The sequence below is a fragment of the Thamnophis sirtalis genome, unplaced genomic scaffold (genome assembly GCF_051295495.1).
Source record: "Thamnophis sirtalis isolate CommonGarterSnake01/CBP01778 unplaced genomic scaffold, rThaSir2_p1.2 scaffold_1, whole genome shotgun sequence".
Classification (NCBI taxonomy): Eukaryota; Metazoa; Chordata; class Lepidosauria; order Squamata; family Natricidae; genus Thamnophis; species Thamnophis sirtalis.
This window is the reverse complement of record NW_028261381.1, coordinates 113,071,926-113,085,538: the sequence shown is the minus strand read 5'-3', so window position 1 is coordinate 113,085,538 and position 13,613 is coordinate 113,071,926. Positions and strand designations below refer to the sequence as shown.

Here is a 13,613-nt window from a genome sequence, read left to right as displayed (position 1 = left end):
TGTGTTTTAGTAACATCTATGGTTGCAAATAAATATTTAAATAAATGTGCAAAAAACCAATAATCTTTTGGTCCCTAATAAATATGATTTATAACAGACATCATGGCAATATTTGAATATGCCAGTTGTTTCAATAGGATAGTCCCATCTTTTTGAGTAGGTTTGGTGTCCACAAAATCTCTACATCATATAATTAAAGTCAATGTCAAAAATTCTCACTTTTGCTTTTCGATTGCCGGTTCTGCTGTGCAGGGGAGCAAACTCCAGCAAGGGGACTTTTGCAAGCCCTTGGCAGTTCGCAGGGTTGAGTTGACTTCCGCTTCGTTCCCCCCCACCCAATTTGTCAGAACTTTGTGACTGTTATTTTTTATTATTTTTAAGGACTACATTTCCCAGAAATCTCCATGGCGTGTTTTCCTTCGGGCTATAAACTGGGAGCCAAAGTCCAGGAGGCGAAAGAAGCACGGCAAGTCTGAGCGGGAGCAAAACGAAGCTTTCCCCGCTTTAGCAAATTTCCTGTGATGGCGGCGCGCATCCTGGTCTTGCCTTCCCCCGCCTGCCTGTATGACGATCCCGTGCAGGTGAAGATCGAGGGCCTCTCTCCGCTACAGGAGGTCACCGTCGCGGCGTCTTTGGAGGATGAGAGCGGCCACCTCTTCCAATCGCGCGCGTACTATCGGGTTGAAGGGAACGGAGAACTGGACCTCAGCTGCTCCCCGTCGCTAGGTGGGAGCTACTGCGGGGTGGAGCCCATGGGCTTACTGTGGGCGCTGGAATCCACGACGCCCTACAAGAGGCTGAGTAAGCGGAACGTCCTCACCCCGTTCTGTGTCACCTACGAGGTGTACGACGGGCGCGGAGTCAGCGGCTCGCTCCTTTGCAGCTGCCGCAGCGAGAGGCACTTCGTGGCCGAAGGCGTGAAGAGGGTGCCCGTGCGAGAAGGCCGGCTCAGAGCCACGCTTTTCTGCCCGCCCGGTGAGTTGCAAGTTGCACGGGTGGATGGGCTGAAACCCCGGGAGTCGCGGGGCTGAGGTCTCTGAAACGAACCCGCTTAGAGGGCTGTGGAAAAGGGAGCACAACGGAAACGATTTAATCCCTAAAGGTAGATGATTGAAAATAGTCCAGACAAACACGCAACCCTCCATCCATGGAGCTGCTTCCCTTCTAAGTTCCCAAATCCAGGAGTTTTCCACTCATATGCATCTTAGAGCACATGAACAAACTGCATCTGTAGAAATTTCTATAAAGTGGTGATGTCTTAAGAGTAGCAGGTGTGTTTTCGATTTTTAATCTCCATTTTTTGCCTGCCTTCTTCCCTTCCAAGTCTAGGTGCCCTTTGCTGTGGATTCAAGATATATTGTACGGAATTAAAGACTAAAATTTCACAGTTGTAGACCATAAACCTGGCCTTAAAATTCTACAGAAACTAACTTATCAAACAGCAGCATTAAATCAAAATAGTTAAAATACAGAATTATTCTAGATCTGAATAGAGAAGAATTCCAGCTCAATAAAACTCGGAATTCTGTTTCACAACTGGGTGAGACATTCTCTGATATCCATTTATCTTGAAGCAAAGGCTTCACTAGAAGTCTTAAACCAGGTCTGTCCAGCATTTATTCCACAGGTGTGCTGGATAGCTCTAAATCTCTAGATGGTTTGATTTGGGTGTCTTGGAGTCCACCAACTGTTGGAGAACTGGGAAAGGGTGTCTTAAATTGTAGGGCTGGTCCCTGAATTTTCCTTCCAAAAGTGTCAGCCTGTGTGGTTTTATATTCCTGTAAAGCCCTGTTCTTTTTCGTGTCCTTTTTTAGGTCCTGGACCTTTCCCAGCAGTTCTTGACTTGTATGGAACTGGAGGGGGACTGGTGGAGTACAGAGCAAGCCTTTTGGCAAGCAGAGGTTTTGTTACACTGGCACTTGCTTTTTTAGCTTTTGAAGATCTCCCAGCTTTCCCAAAGTTCGTTGACTTAGATTATTTTGGTGAAGCAATAATGATCCTGCAGAAACAACAAAAGGTATGGAAGCAAACTAAGATCATGGGTGAAGGGGCATTGACCTTTGAGCAAGAAATAATTTGGTGCTTTTATAGTTTTGTAGTACAATGCAGTTAATCTGAAGTCTTGTTCCAATGGAAAACTTTAGTTTATACTGAGATTCATAAATGCAAACATTATCTTAAGCTGATGCTGAAGAGGTTTTGGGTTTGGTTCCAACTTGTGTTGCAAAAATTTCTATTTGGCCACCCTCCCTCCACTTAATGTTCTCCAAAATTGCTGTGTATTTTGAATGTTATAGTTGCATACCATCTGGAGAAAAGGAAGTTAGGAGATAAATTTAAATTAATGGGGAAAGAATGGATATGGATATTAAGGTAATCCTTTTCCTGTGGTTTCAGGTTAAATCTATGAAAATTGGAGTCCTGGGACTGTCTCAAGGTGCAGATCTCGGTCTTTCTTTAGCTGCATTTTGGCCAGACATCCAAGCTGCTGTCAGCATTTCTGGCACAGGGTTAAATGCTTGTTTCCCTTTGAAAGTGAAAGGACAAATCATTCCACCTCATCATTTTGATTTGGGCAGGGTCAAACCTACTGATGTTCCGAATGTACTAACTTTTGCTGAAGCAATGGATGATCCCAAAGACCCATCGACATGGCCATGCCGCATCCCTGTTGAAAAGTCCTCAAGCAAATACCTCTTCATATGCGGACAGGATGACAAAAACTGGAAAAGTCAAATGTTCTGCCAAGAGGCTGTTAGCCGTCTTCAGCAGAATGGACGTCATGTGGAGTTCTATTGCTATCCTGAAGCTGGACACCTCTTGGAGCCCCCTTATATGCCCTTGTGCTGTATTTCACTTCACAGGACACTTGGGATCCTTGTAAGCTGGGGCGGAAAGTGGAAAGAACATGCAGAGGCACAGGAAGATGCCTGGCAAAGAATATTAGCCTTTTTCAGACAACGCTGGAACCAACTTTAAAAAGTACTTTATAGGGTGCAGTTGCATTGGGTTGTAAGAAAGGCAGAATTGCTCGTACGCCTTTGATTGTCAGTTGGTAACCAAGTTAAACTCCGAGTGATGGTCTCTAGAAAGTATATTTTGCCACTTTCAGGTACACCAATGGGGCACCACAATTTTCATTAGTTTGGGGAAAACTCGTCCAGCTGGAGACCCTTAAGCATCTTACACATAAATCATATGTAATAAACGGATCTATCCCTCTCTCCAATCAGTTGCAGTTTGGTTATTTCATATTGATAGACTACAAAACCTGATTTGCAAATTGTTTCTGTGGACTAGAGGTAAACAATCAAGATGTATTAGATGTTGTCATGCTTTCAGTGGGCCCATACAAGTCAATTGCATATGCATATACAACCCAGCTGAATACAGTTACCATAGCCCATAAACAATTTATTTCCACTCCCACCTCGATACTACATACAGATTCTCTTCCAGCTATACATCTTTGTATTTGGATATTCAAGGTTACTCTGGTAATAAAATCCTTAAGCTACTGCCACAAATGTCATTAGCGATGTAATGGTTTCAGGCCCTTCTACTTTTAGGAAAGCTGTAGAGGTTATACAAAGGTTATGTACGGACATGCGCAGCAAACTGCCAGGATCACAGTAACCGGTTACCTCAACATCTATGACCTCACCTAATTAGTAGCCAAATAGTACCATGAACTATTGTGTTTTGTGAAGCCTCTACCCTGTCTGGGATGGTCTTAGAGATTGACAAAGAAAATGTACCAATAAGATGCTGTTGCTACCTATGCTGTTGCTTTGCTTGTTGAAACGGTATAAAAGTCAAATAAACTCTCCGTAAGGCAGACAGACATTGTTGACACTACCTGCTATGATGGATTTCTGAGACCAACATCTGGTGCCTAAACAGAACCAAGGGCACCCTACGGGGGAGCAATCGCCAACATACTTATCTCCCATTCGGAACAGACCCCAAGGTGCACCAATCGTCCTACCGGACCCCTTGGAGGTAAATATTTGTTGCAGTCTATCTCACCAGCAACAACAACATGTACAAGAACTTAGCTTCTTGTTACAGATTCAGGTGTTGCAACACCTGAGACAGAGATAAGGAGGCTGGTTGGTGAGATAGGTAAACATTGTCTTTGGTATCCCGAACGAGGAATGTTTCATTTACGTGACTGAGAAAAAAGAGGACAAACTTTACATCTTTAACCCAGGGCTCCAGTACAGATATTACAGCTATGGTTTCAGTGCCGTCATGCAGTGGAAAAAAATGGATCTAAAGTTTTGGCAGGGCAACAATTGACCACAAAACCTTTGCCTGATTATGATCAGTTCAAAATTATTCCCCCAAAATCATCTTTAATTGGACTTTCAGCTCCTCATGGAGAGGTTAATTCTTCTGCTTCTCCATGGTCAGAGGAACAATTAGCAAAAGAGGGGGGGGGGTATAGAAGATACATTTTATGTCTGTTCACCTAATTTGATTCCAGAAGATCATGAAATAATTGGCTTAAAGGATTGTTCTTCCTCTATCCCTCTCTGCCCCCCTGATCAGAAAAAGTTTGTCTTCATTGTGCCTGCCGTTTTGTCTATTCTTCCAGCAGCGGCCGCTCTAGGAGTGTTTTCTATGGTTATGGGTAGGCTGCCAGACAAAGTCTGAATTTTTCAGATGAACCATGAACCATCCAGTACCAGCTCAATTTTTTCCACAATTTGGCCTCTGATTTGAAAATTGATACTTAAGGATCTTGGTGGGAAAGCTTTTGGGCTTGGTTGCACACAGGCCTATTGGAAATTGTCCAACATTATTTAGTCATTATTTGTGCAATTTTGATTGATGGGTGCTGTTTTGTTCAGTGTTTTCCCTACCTTTGCAAAATATATGTATCACAGCTTTTTGTCCTGAAACCCTCTTCTGTACTGCCTCAGGATCAAGTATATGCCCTATATAAGTAATTGTAAGGATGTTTCTTTTTTTATTATGATTCTTTTACTAACCCCTCTTACGATGCCTTGTCTAATAAAATAAAAAAGAATGAGATGTAGAGGTTATACAAAGGTTATGTACAGACATGCGCAGCAAACTGCCAGGATCACAGTAACCGGTTACCTCAACATTTATGACCTCACCTAATTAGTAGCCAGATAGTACCATGAACTATTGTGTTTTGTGAAGCCTCTACCCTGTCTGGGATGGTCTTAGAAATTGACAAGGAGAATGTAGCCATAAGATGCTTCCTATGCTCTTGCTTTGCTTGTTGAAACTGTATAAAAGCCAAATAAACTCTGCGTAAGGCAGACAGACATTTTGGACACTACCTGCTATGATGGGTTTCTGAGACCAACAGAAAGCAACATCCCGTTCCTCTGCTGCCAATGACTCTGGCCTCTTCTGCAAGGGCAGAGACCAGCTTTAGGTTCATCTCTTTCCACCATGGTTTAGAGCCCTTTCCACAAAGGGAGACAAAGTGGCCCAGACAAGGGAGCTTGTATCTCAGCAGGTGCTAGGTTTCTGAGCCCATCGTGAATATTCTCTAGTTTTTCACTATGAACAGTTGAGAGATCTAAGTTCATCTCAAGACTTTTCTCTCGCTTTCTTTTTTTGTTACAGTCAAAATTTTAATTCATATATAAATATTTTGAAGACAATGTATTGTCATTTCATTTTACAAAAGAAAGAAGGGAAAAAATAACAGATATAGTAATAATGATAATACACATAATTACAACCATATTTATAATTATATTAGCTTATTTAGGATCATATTGTACCAGCATACCTATCATTATAAACAACATTCATATTTTCCTTACATATACTAATTTCTACCTCTTATCGCTAACCACAGGTAAAACCTATTCCACGTTGAATAGTACGCTGTATCTCCTTTTATCTTTTATTTTCAATGTCAATCTGTCCATCTCTGCACAGTCCAATATTTCTTGAATTATGTTTTCATCTGGTGGGGTGTTCTCATTTTTCCAATATTGTGGAAACACAATTCTCACTGCTGTTAATACATGTAGCGTTGAGCATTTGGTCTGTTTATCATAACTTTCTGGTATTATGCCTAATAAAAATATTTCTGGCTTTAAATCAATATGCTGCTTATTCATCTTTTTATTCTTCTTCCTCTTCTATTACCTTGCTATTCTCAGTCTTTTTTGGGTCCTTCTGCCCTTTTAGGCTGTAGCTCTTCTCTGCCTGAGAATAGGTGATCTGGGAGCTGGAAGACCTGTTCACTTAGATCAAGGGTCAGCAACCTTAAACACTCATAGAGCCACAAAGGTCCTAACTGGAAGCCCCCCGTTCAATTCTGGAGCTGTCTGGAAGTCCGGTACCCCCACCATAGAGTCTCCTCCTAGCACAGCATCCTTTTTCCTCTGCCGACCGGAAGTCTCCTCCTAGTGTTGCAGCAGATTGAGGTTTGTAACCTACTTACAAAAGACCAGGACTTGATACCATGAAGGTGAGAGAAACAGGTTTATTGGATGCATCGAGTTCAGCGTGTTCACACACCAAAATCTGAACTGCCTGGGCTCTGCCCAGGATCCTACTTTTATGCCGTGTTCCACACTGTGCATTCTCAAGGCGTTTCCATACACGAGACAAGCATGACATTTCAAAAAGCAGAAGTTCATTTGGAATGTTACAGCAAAGTACATAGGAAAAATACAAGAAAGAGCAGTTCCTATAATGTCTTAAGCTGTCAACAGTTTTTACCTCTGTTCTATCTCTCACCCACGCCTGGCTTCCTGTGCCCCCCTTACAGGATCTTGCCACACTGTTCAGCCCTTTTTTAAATACTTATGAGGAAGTTGGAGAGAAAAGTTCACTCCAGCTAAAAGTCAACTTTGGGACTCCAGGGCACTAGAATGAAAAGCCAAACTAATATGAATTTATAAGGTCCATTCTATTAAGACCACCTAACCTGGCCAGCCACTGGTGGGTTTATCTGTGCAACCCCTCCTGCATCACTAGCATGGTATCTTTTTTCCTTTTACCGACAGGCGACAGGGAGCTGCAGCAGAGGGATGAAGGAGCCATCTGTGGCTCCAGAGCCGTGGGTTGCTAACCCCTGACTTAAACTGAGACTCAAGAAGGGCCAGTCTGTTCAGTTAACCTTCTTCAAAGAAAGTTTCATTCTAAGAGGGCAGACGAAAATAAGGAACACTTTTCTGCCTTTCACAACATGTGATACCTTTGTCAAGATATTTAAGAGTTTTCAAGTCGGCTAAATTATTTCCTTTCTTTTCTCTTCTTTGACTCCAACCCAGCCACAAAACAGTCGTGTGAGAATAAAGTAGCTCAGAGCTGTTCCATGTCTGACCATAAGAGGGCAGCTTTCTGAAAAAGGTAAGAACATAGGACCAAACTTGGTATAGGGAGAGGAGCTGGCAAAAATAAAGAGGCGAGCTTCAAAAACGGAATGGAGTTGGGCAAAGGTTGCAGAGAAGAAAATTCCAGAAGAATTTTCCTCATGAATCCTTAGGGGAAATGTCCTGGCATGTTGCTGAAATCCCCTTTTTCCCAGCTGGAATATTTCTCTTAAAAAGAAATAAAATGATTCAGTTCTGGAAGAAATAATTATCTTATTATTAGCTATTAATATCATATTAACCTTTTATCCGCAAGGGTACCCTGGATCCTTTAGTTCCTTTAAGCCCACATCTGAAATAATACCCAGGATATGTTCAGTTAAAGCCTTTTAAGATGTCCTGTGAAGTCTGGTGAAATGTTGTATCTTCCTCCTCTTTGCTTCCCTCATGTTCCACAATCTCATAGCTGCACAGGAGGCAAGAAAAATTCCAAAGGTATCTTTTAATTTATAATAGGTAGAAGTTCATCAGATTTCTTTATCAATATGTAAATGGTTTCCTTCTGTCTTCAGTTAGATTGTGTTCAACGTCATTCCAAAATATCAAATCCAATCTTTATTATCATCATAAGCCAGTATAAGGAGGGCGAGATGCAGTCAATTTAAAAGCATAGAAAACTCATCAGAATTTACAATAAAAAAGAGAAAAAAGTGCAAACCTAGATGATGTATAGGATGTATGTATTAAAACCAAAAATACATATAAAAAGCAAGCTTTAAAGAATATAAAAGCAAGAGTAAGAGCATTAGATGAGCGTTGGGATCTTTAAAAGATTATTATACTCATCCGGAAGTAGAGAGATTGTGATCATTTCAAAACAAACCATTTGTAGGCAAAGATCTGGCTTCACTCATTCAAATTCTACTCATGGAATTGTTCTGCAGACAGACATTTTGTAACTCAGGGTCCAAGTCAGCCTTTGAACAGATGAGATCTGAAAATAATGTTGTATTTTAATTGGAAAGTTCAAAATATACCACCATCTTTTGATAGTTTAGCAGTTTCTCTGTAGCAAATCAAGGTAAGAATTGCATATATGCTGTAAGTAGTCTTTGATTAATGACCATTACTTCAGTTTGAAGTTATTGTAGTGCCGAACAATTGGAACTTATGACTGGTCATTTCCGCACTGTTGCAATCATAAACCTCAGCGGCCCTTTCAAGAAAGCAGAACTCTTGAAACAGGTAGCATTTCAAAAGGAACTTTTATTGGGAGACAGTGATAGCAAAGAGAATAGGCAGGATCTAACGTTCCTGCACTAGAACGTTAGGTTAAAAGTTGTTGGTCAAAACCCTTCCCTGCTCAGTCTTATGTTCATTTAAAGCAAAGATCGTCTTCAAAATGGATTCTATATGATGTCTAATTACTTCATACCCACCCATTTTTAAAAAAACCAAACACGTACCCCAGTGGTGGGATTCAGCCAGTTCGCACCTATTCGGGATAACCGGTTGTTAACTTTCTAAGCAGTTCGGAGAACTGGTTGTTGGAAGAAATCTCTTTTTGTGTTTTTTTTCCATTTTACAGGGTTAATCTTGTATGGAAGGCAGGAGTAAATATTCTGGTGTTGTTTCTAGCCTCATCTTTATTGCCCTGCTTATAGAAACTGCCTCTCTGGTTAACCCTTATTACATTGTAACAACTAAGGCGAAGTGCCCATTGACCTGAGTGACATTGAGTTGGCCACGCCCACATAGTCACATAACCGAGCCACACCTACCCAGCTGGTAATTAGGGCTGAGAACCGGTTGTTAAATTATTTGAATCCCACCACTGACGTACCCTCACCAGCAAGGAAAAGAATACATTGCAGAATACTTACCTTTGTCATAATTTCTCTGACAATACAGAGAGTATTCAGGTTATGACCCGTACCCTGTAATGGGATTAATGGGCTTCCAGTTAAACCAGTGGGAGACATGATGGCTCCCATGTATCTTAACTACATAAACTGCTAGCTTTATTTGACCTACACACATCTGTCTCTGTGTGGATTGATGAACTGAGGAATGAAATAAAAACATATGAAGATATTAGACCTGGAACTTTATCTAATCCTTGGCATTTTGGAGGTAATTAAACTTTTGCCTTGTTGGAACAATACTCAGAGTTACTGTTATAAGCTGTTAAATGACATATGGATAAAAAGAAGTATGTTATTGAATGACTACTTATTTTTTTTAAAAGATTTGTCTTAGGCCTAGTACTCTTCAACATCTTCATAAATGACTGATTAGGGTATATAAGGGGAACTCATCAAATTCGCAGATGATGTTGACAGGCTTGAACAATGGGCCCATCCAACAAAATGAAGTTTAACCTGGAGAAAATCAAAGTTTTTAAACTTGGGTAGGAAAAACCAAAGGTACAAGTTCATATTAGGCAAAACCTGGCTCAAAAACAATAACTTGAGAGGGACCTTGGTGTCGTAGTGGACGATCACTTAAATATGAGGCAGCAGTGGGTGTGTGTAGCCAAAAACGCTAATACAATCCTTGGTTGTATAAACAGAGGCACAGAATAAAAATCATGTGAAGTATTAGTACCACTATATAAAACCTTAGTAAAACTTGAAGGTCCCTTCCAGTGCTACTCTGATTGATTGATATATTGTTCTCTGATTTGACATTTTGACAAATAGTGGTTTTAATATTGGGGCTGATCTGTTGAACTAATATGACGGCTGTAATTTCATATGTGTTTTAGTAACATCTATGGTTGCAAATAAATATTTAAATAAATGTGTAAAAAAACCAATAATCTTTTGGTCCCTAATAAATATGATTTATAATAGACATCGTGGCAATATTTGAATATGCCAGTTGTTTTAATAGGATAGTCCCATCTTTTTGAGTAGGTTTGGTGTCCACAAAATCTCTACATCATATAATTAAAGTCAATGTCAAAAATTCTCACTTTTGCTTTTTGGTTGCCAGTTCTGCTGTGCAGGGGAGCAAACTCCAGCAAGGGGACTTTGGCAAGCCCTTGGCAGTTCGCAGGGTTGAGTTGACTTCCGCTTCGTTCCCCCCCACCCAATTTGTCAGAACTTTGTGACTGTTATTATTTGTTATTTTTAAGGACTACATTTCCCAGAAACCTCCATGGCGTGTTTTCCTTCGGGCTATAAACTGGGAGCCAAAGTCCAGGAGGCGAAAGAAGCACGGCAAGTCTGAGCTGGAGCAAAACGAAGCTTTCTCCGCTTTAGCAAATTTCCTGTGATGGCGGCGCGCATTCTGGTCTTGCCTTCCCCCGTCTGCCTGCATGACGATCCCGTGCAGGTGAAGATCGAGGGCCTCTCTCCGCTACAGGAGGTCACCGTCGCGGCGTCTTTGGAGGACGAAAGCGGCCACCTCTTCCAATCGCGCGCGTACTATCGGGCTGAAGGGAACGGAGAACTGGACCTCAGCTGCTCCCCGTCGCTAGGTGGGAGCTACTGCGGGATGGAGCCCATGGGCTTACTGTGGGCGCTGGAATCCACGACGCCCTACAAGAGGCTGAGTAAGAGGAACGTCCTCACCCCGTTCTGTGTCACCTACGAGGTGTACGACGGGCGCGGAGTCACCGGCTCGCTCCTTTGCACCTGCCGCAGCGAGAGGCACTTCGTGGCCGAAGGCGTGAAGAGGGTGCCCGTGCGAGAAGGCCGGCTCAGAGGCACGCTTTTCTGCCCGCCCGGTGAGTTGGGCTGAAATCCCGGGGGTCGCGGGGCTGAGGTCTCTGAAACGAACCCGCTTAGGAGGGCTGTGGAAAAGCGGGAAGAGAATGAATTGACTGGAAACAATTTCATCCCTAAAGGTAGATGATTGAAAATACCTGAGACAAACACACATCTCTCCATCCCTGGAGCTGCTTCCCTTCTAGGTTCCCAAATTCTACCAAAACTAACTTATCAAACAGCAGCATTAAATCAAAATAGTTAAAATAAAGACTTATTCTAGATCTGAATAGAGAAGAATTCCAGCTCAATAAAACTCGGAATTCTGTTTCACAACTGGGTGAGACATTCTCTGATATCCATTTATCTTGAAGCAAAGGCTTCACTAGAAGTCTTAAACCAGGTCTGTCCAGCATTTATTCCACAGGTGTGCTGGATAGCTCTAAATCTCTAGATGGTTTGATTTGGGTGTCTTGGAGTCCACCAACTGTTGGAGAACTATAGCTTAGGAAAGGGTGTCTTAAATTGTAGGGCTGGTCCCTGAATTTTCCTTCCAAAAGTGTCAGCCTGTGTGGTTTTATATTCCTGTAAAGCCCTGTTCTTTTTCGTGTCCTTTTTTAGGTCCTGGACCTTTCCCAGCAGTTCTTGACTTGTATGGAACTGGAGGGGGACTGGTGGAGTACAGAGCAAGTCTTTTGGCAAGCAGAGGTTTTGTTACACTGGCACTTGCTTTTTTAGCTTTTGAAGATCTCCCAGCTTTCCCAAAGTTCGTTGACTTAGATTATTTTGGTGAAGCAATAATGTTCCTGCAGAAACAACAAAAGGTATGGAAGCAAACTAAGATCATGGGTGATGGAGCATTGACCTTTGAGCAAGAAATAATTTGGTCCTTTTATAGTTTTGTAGTACAATGCAGTTAATCTGAAGTCTTGTTCCAATGGAAAACTTTAGTTTATACTGAGATTCATAAATGCAAACATTATCTTAAGCTGATGCTGAAGATGTTTTGGGTTTGGTTCCAACTTGTGTTGCAAAAATTTCTATTTGGCCACCCTCCCTCCACTTAATGTTCTCCAAAATTGCTGTGTATTTTGAATGTTATAATTGCATACCATCTGGAGGAAAGGAAGTTAGGAAATAAATTTAAATTAATGGAGAAAGAATGGATATTGATATTAAGGTAATCCTTTTCCTGTGGTTTCAGGTTAAATCTATGAAAATTGGAGTCCTGGGACTGTCTCAAGGTGCAGATCTCGGTCTTTCTTTAGCTGCATTTTGGCCAAACATCCAAGCTGCTGTCAGCATTTCTGGCACAGGGTTAAATGCTTGTTTCCCTTTGAAAGTGAAAGGACAAATCATTCCACCTCATCCTTTTGATTTGGGCAGGATCAAACCTACTGATGTTCCGAATGTACTAACTTTTGCTGAAGCAATGGATGATCCCAAAGACCCATCGACCTGGCCATGCCGCATCCCTGTTGAAAAGTCCTCAAGCAAATACCTCTTCATATGTGGACAGGATGACAAAAACTGGAAAAGTCAAATGTTCTGCCAAGAGGCTGTTAGCCGCCTTCAGCAGAATGGACGTCATGTGGAGTTCTATTGCTATCCTGAAGCTGGACACCTCTTGGAGCCCCCTTATATGCCCTTGTGCTGTATTTCACTTCACAGGACACTTGGGATCCTTGTAAACTGGGGCGGAAAGTGGAAAGAACATGCAGAGGCACAGGAAGATGCCTGGCAAAGAATATTAGCCTTTTTCAGACAACACTTGCTGGAACCAACTTTAAAAAGTACTTTATAGGGTGCAGTTGCATTGGGTTGTAAGAAAGGCAGAATTGCTCGTACGCCTTTGATTGTCAGTTGGTAACCAAGTTAAACTCCGAGTGATGGTCTCTAGAAAATATATTTTGCCACTTTCAGGTACACCAATGGGGCACCACAATTTTCATTAGTTTGGGGAAAACTCGTCCAGCTGGAGACCCTTAAGCATCTTACACATAAATCATATGTAATAAACGGATCTATCCCTCTCTCCAATCAGTTGCAATTTGGTTATTTCATATTGATAGACTACAAAACCTGATTTGCAAATTGTTTCTGTGGACTAGAGGCAAACTATCAAGATGTATTAGGTGTTGTCATGCTTTCAGTGGGCCCATACAAGTCAATTGAATATGCATATACAACCCAGCTGAATACAGTTACCATACCCCATAAACAATTTATTTCCACTCCCACCTCGATTCTCTTCCAGCTATACATCTTTGTATTTGGATATTCAAGGTTTCTCTGGTAATAAAATCCTTAAGCTACTGCCACAAATGTCATTAGCGATGTAATGGTTTCAGGCCCTTTTACTTTTAGGAAAGCTGTAGAGGTTATACAAAGGTTATGTACAGACATGCGCAGCAAACTGCCATGATCACAGTAACCGGTTACCTCAACATCTATGACCTCACCTAATTAGTAGCCAGATAGTACCATGAACTATTGTGTTTTGTGAAGCCTCTACCCTGTCTGGGATGGTCTTAGAAATTGACAAGGAGAATGTATCAATAAGATGCTACCTATGCTCTTG

General features: G+C 41.7%; 1 protein-coding gene and 1 pseudogene across 2 annotated transcripts; both read left to right on the top strand.

The window, feature by feature from the left end:
- Nucleotides 1-461: 461 nt before the first annotated feature.
- Nucleotides 462-3,229, top strand: LOC148049696 (acyl-coenzyme A thioesterase 1-like; annotated as a pseudogene). Its single transcript, XR_015697910.1, has 3 exons — nt 462-975; nt 1,815-2,017; nt 2,398-3,229. The product of XR_015697910.1 is annotated as an acyl-coenzyme A thioesterase 1-like (transcript).
- A 7,295-nt stretch (nt 3,230-10,524) lies between these two features.
- Nucleotides 10,525-13,072, top strand: LOC148049695 (acyl-coenzyme A thioesterase 1-like). Its single transcript, XM_087722235.1, has 3 exons — nt 10,525-11,052; nt 11,654-11,856; nt 12,237-13,072. Exons 1-3 carry the CDS (start codon nt 10,599-10,601, stop codon nt 12,834-12,836), a joined length of 1,257 nt encoding a protein of 418 aa, XP_087578361.1. The 5' UTR covers nt 10,525-10,598; the 3' UTR covers nt 12,837-13,072.
- Nucleotides 13,073-13,613: the final 541 nt, after the last annotated feature.

Coding starts and splice junctions, on each gene's coding strand:
- LOC148049695 (XM_087722235.1), top strand. CDS start 10,599: ATGGCGGCGCGCATTCTGGTCTTGCCTTCCCCCGTCTGCCTGCATGAC. Junction 11,053..11,653: donor CACGCTTTTCTGCCCGCCCG/GTGAGTTGGGCT, acceptor GTCCTTTTTTAG/GTCCTGGACCTTTCCCAGCA. Junction 11,857..12,236: donor TCCTGCAGAAACAACAAAAG/GTATGGAAGCAA, acceptor CTGTGGTTTCAG/GTTAAATCTATGAAAATTGG.